The 704-nt window shown below is 42.6% G+C and overlaps 1 protein-coding gene across 1 annotated transcript in view; it reads left to right on the top strand.

Moving 5' to 3' along the window:
- Positions 1 to 704, top strand: part of INA (internexin neuronal intermediate filament protein, alpha) — a 28,910-nt gene that overhangs the window by 10,856 nt on the left and 17,350 nt on the right. Inside the window, exon 4 of the mRNA XM_011957424.1 lies at positions 621 to 700. Coding sequence (XP_011812814.1) covers positions 621 to 700 — 80 coding nt within the window. The remainder of the gene's footprint in view (positions 1 to 620; positions 701 to 704) is intronic.

Below are 704 nucleotides of genomic sequence, written 5' to 3'. Positions count from 1 at the left end.
CGTGTTAGCCAGGATGGTCTCGATCTCCTGACCTCGTGATCCGCCCATCTCGGCTTCCCAAAGTGCTGGGATTACAGGCTTGAGCCACTGCGCCTGGCCCTTTTGTACTCTTATACACTGAAAAAGTACAAATCTCAAATCTTTGTTGTTGCTGGTTCTATTCCTTTTGTACTCTTATACACTGAAAAAGTACAAATCTCTTGAATAAAGCAGTTTCTACCACCTTTGTGGACATCTCACCTCCTTATCCCTATTGCAGCTAAGGTGTTAATTAGGAAAATTACTTCTCCCTAGAGCTTTGTTGCTAATTGCCAAAAATAGGTGTGATGTGACCAAGGGGAGTTGTAGGTTTTCCTCCTGGAATGTATTTGTGAATAGGATAGGGTTCCCTTTGACAATGCTTTAAACATAGCTGGTGCTGAAGGAGTGTGTGTGTGTGCATGTGTATGCATGCGGTCCAACTCTTTGAGCTTTGAAATTAAATATTTGTTGGTTTCAATCTCATGAAGAAACTCCAAAGTCCTTTGGAATCTCTCTCAAATGGATCAGGACTGGAGAGTTGAGTTCTAGGGGGAAAAAGTTATTGACTTCCTAAGATTTTTTCTCTGTTGGATTTACAGGAAACTGCTGGAAGGCGAGGAGACACGTTTTAGCACCAGTGGGTTAAGCATTTCGGGGCTGAATCCACTTCCCAATCCAAGTTA

This window comes from Colobus angolensis, unplaced genomic scaffold (genome assembly GCF_000951035.1).
Source record: "Colobus angolensis palliatus isolate OR3802 unplaced genomic scaffold, Cang.pa_1.0 Scaffold44, whole genome shotgun sequence".
NCBI classification, from domain to species: domain Eukaryota; kingdom Metazoa; phylum Chordata; class Mammalia; order Primates; family Cercopithecidae; genus Colobus; species Colobus angolensis.
The sequence above is the reverse complement of the archived record's forward strand: the minus strand, read 5'-3'. Positions and strand labels throughout refer to the sequence as shown.